Source organism: Hetaerina americana, unplaced genomic scaffold, assembly GCF_022747635.1.
Source record: "Hetaerina americana unplaced genomic scaffold, ioHetAmer1.1.p SCAF_3, whole genome shotgun sequence".
Taxonomy (NCBI): domain Eukaryota; kingdom Metazoa; phylum Arthropoda; class Insecta; order Odonata; family Calopterygidae; genus Hetaerina; species Hetaerina americana.
This window is the reverse complement of record NW_027286874.1, coordinates 83,028,756-83,031,740: the sequence shown is the minus strand read 5'-3', so window position 1 is coordinate 83,031,740 and position 2,985 is coordinate 83,028,756. Positions and strand designations below refer to the sequence as shown.

Sequence of the window (2,985 nt, the reverse complement as noted above, 5' to 3'; positions counted from 1 at the left end):
ATTTTCTCTCACATCCGGCGGGAATACTACGCGAGTCAACCAAGAGTGAAATAACGTGTAACAAATACGAAATTGATAAGTATAAATTAGTGAAAGACTTCGCGGAGGAATGTTTGAAATAAATTTCCACGGGAAAAATTTAATTTTCAAATAGAGGATTTATTTTCAAAAGAGTATACAACGACCTGGACATTAATGAAATGGAACGTCCATTCTTAACAAGCCTTACCCACATTTCTTACCTTAAAATACACAAATTGCAATATTACATCAAATTTTAAATGAAAGATACAACATCAGAGATTACAACTATACATTTTGACAAATTACTGGGTCTGCGGTTTTGACCACTCAACACTTAAAATCAAATGATCATAACCATGGCCGCTAAGTTGGGCAATAGCTTTAGCAGCATCTTCTTTATTTTTATAATGAACATAAGCATAACCTTTGCATAAACCAGAGGCTCTGTCTTTGCCGAGATGCATTTTGCTAATTTGTCCGAAAGGTTTGACTAACTCTTCCAGATCTGCGTCTTGGGTATTCTCAGATAGGTTGGACACTCGGATGGCTGCATTGGAGTATTCTTCGGGTTTCATTGGACCACCGTCACGCCTTTTATTAGCTCCATCACGCATATTAGGGGGCAAATATTTTCCAGTCGAGCTACCTTTAGCTGATTTATCTTCTGTACTAAGGGATGCACCGGGACCTTTTTCATCAGGGAGCATTCCCGAAGCACTTTCTTTGTACGGACATTTGGTTGTCCAATGGTCACCCTTGCAGAAACGACATTTAACCATTCCCTGATCCATGCTTTTCAACTTATCCAAGGGGTCTTCATCTTGCTTATCTTGCTCTTCCTTGTTGGTGACGAACTGCATAAATACATCTTCGGAAACAATAGTATTGGCGGGATTGGGTCCCGGTTTGTCGTGCTTTGAAGCCCCAAATTTGGCCCAAGTCTTCCTTTCGGCTATAGTCTTCGAGACGATTCTTTTCTCGATCTTAAACGTCCTGACATATTTCTTTGTTTTCTTCTCGTCCTCGTCATATTTGTATTCTGTCACCGTTTTAATGCCCTTAGATATAACTTCCGTGGGAGAAGGTAGCACGCCAGCATCATCATCCACATAATCTGCCCAAGACTTATTTTCAGTTTCTGTCGGCATTCTGTCAATAAAAACAATTTCGTTAAGCATATGCCAATCCGTCAAGCAGCCGTAACGCACATTGGGCATAACTATACGCATAACAAAGTTAGATATTGAAAAATAACTTACTTGAGTGGTGAATTATGTCAACTCTTCAGGGAATTGAATCTTTTTTCTTGATTAATAAGCTAAACTACGATTTCGCTAAGATCACACCAATTGACACCACACGACACATTAATATTAAGTTATAATTATAGGTGGCAGTGTAAGCACACGCTCGTCATTTCTGAAAAGTGAACATTTCGCGCGTTATACGAAAAGTTTTAATTTCTACCCTATTTAAATATGGTATGTGTGCCTTCATTTGTCTCTAAATTTACCGATTTTTAATAATTATTGAGAGCTGCTTAATATATCTGGGAATGAAAATATCGACGAGAGGTTCAAATATTTCCCAACTATTTCAATTTCCTCAATTCCTTGCATCATATGTACATATTTAATTATTTCATCATATCTAAATATTTAATTCCCACATATTGTGTTTAAATTACCGTTACAGAGTAAAACATTAATGGATATAGATTATTGGACTATGATAAATGTTGGTATTGCATTAAGCGGTTATTGGATTTATTTATCATAATATAATTAGTTACAACATTATATAAAATATGTATTTTCCAACTCTGAATATTTTTTATGTATTACTGCAGTAAATCCCAATTACTACAAATATTTCATCCAACAAAATATTATTGTTAAAGTAATCAAAAATATATATGAATGCTTCAATCATATTTGCAAGTTTATCAATCAAAAAGTTAATTTAAAAGCATGTGAGAATACTGGAGCCAAAGTATGCAAGAGAGATTGACATGAAATATCCAAACCATCCACAGGTTTCTCTCTCTAGCCCTTCTTTCCTCCCTCTAATTCCTTATACATTGTTCTATCTTCATTCAGAGCCTTCAACATATTACTAACATTTCCTCCATTCTATTTCTCTGACCACTCAATAGCTTTACCATAAAGGTTTCCTACATATTCTTTCCACCTACTCTAAATCTCTTCTGACTCTATTAATGGCTTCCCTGTCATATCTCTTATGTAAGGCATAAATTTTCCCTTGTTATATCCTGATCTCTCCACTAAATGTATATGGACCTTTCTCAGCCAAGGATTCTTTAGCTCTCTGTACGTTCTCCTCCCTATTTCCATGTTTAAGTTCATTCATTCTCTTCTTTCAGCCATCAAAATCATCTCTGTCATGACCCATGGCTGCTTGATTCTCTTCTTTCATATTCCTATGATTTTATTGAATCATCTTTCTCTGTTGTTCTTCAGATCCACCCTACCTTCCACAGCTATTTTCACACTCCTTTCCTCATTTAGATATATATTAAGTTTTTCTTGATGCTTCTTCCTTTTTATTTCCATTAAACCTTCAAGAGCCCACTTTTGCATTCTCTTCCCCTCCAAATCTTATTGAATTTATTTATTTTTATTTCAAAATATTATTCACATAGAGCGTTGTGCCAATTTACCGTGAAAAATGTAACAAAAGCATGAAAGAGGACAAAATACAATAACAGAATAACAATAAACAGCAAGAACCAAACATGGACAGGGGAAATATTTAATTTGTTGACAGGTGGGATAAAGCTTGGATGGTGAAATTTTTACATGATAAATAAAAAGGATCGACATTGTGAGGGAGTGAATTTAGAAGGGAGGAGAGGCATAATAAAGGTGAGCGCTTAGTGAGAGATATATCCTAGGAATAGGCAGATGGAGTATGGAGTGGGTGCGGGTGGATCGGGTTGGC

At 35.8% G+C, this 2,985-nt stretch overlaps 1 protein-coding gene across 1 annotated transcript; it reads right to left on the bottom strand.

Moving 5' to 3' along the window:
- Positions 1–144: 144 nt before the first annotated feature.
- LOC139690172 (eukaryotic translation initiation factor 3 subunit G-like) lies at positions 145–1,414 on the bottom strand. Its single transcript, XM_071587446.1, has 2 exons — positions 1,284–1,414; positions 145–1,173 (listed from the first exon to the last, which is right to left on the bottom strand). Exon 2 carries the CDS (start codon positions 1,170–1,172, stop codon positions 327–329), a length of 846 nt encoding a protein of 281 aa, XP_071443547.1. The 5' UTR covers position 1,173; positions 1,284–1,414; the 3' UTR covers positions 145–326.
- Positions 1,415–2,985: the final 1,571 nt, after the last annotated feature.

Excerpts from the sequence above, each read along its gene's own strand:
- LOC139690172 (XM_071587446.1), bottom strand. The coding sequence starts at position 1,172 with ATGCCGACAGAAACTGAAAATAAGTCTTGGGCAGATTATGTGGATGAT.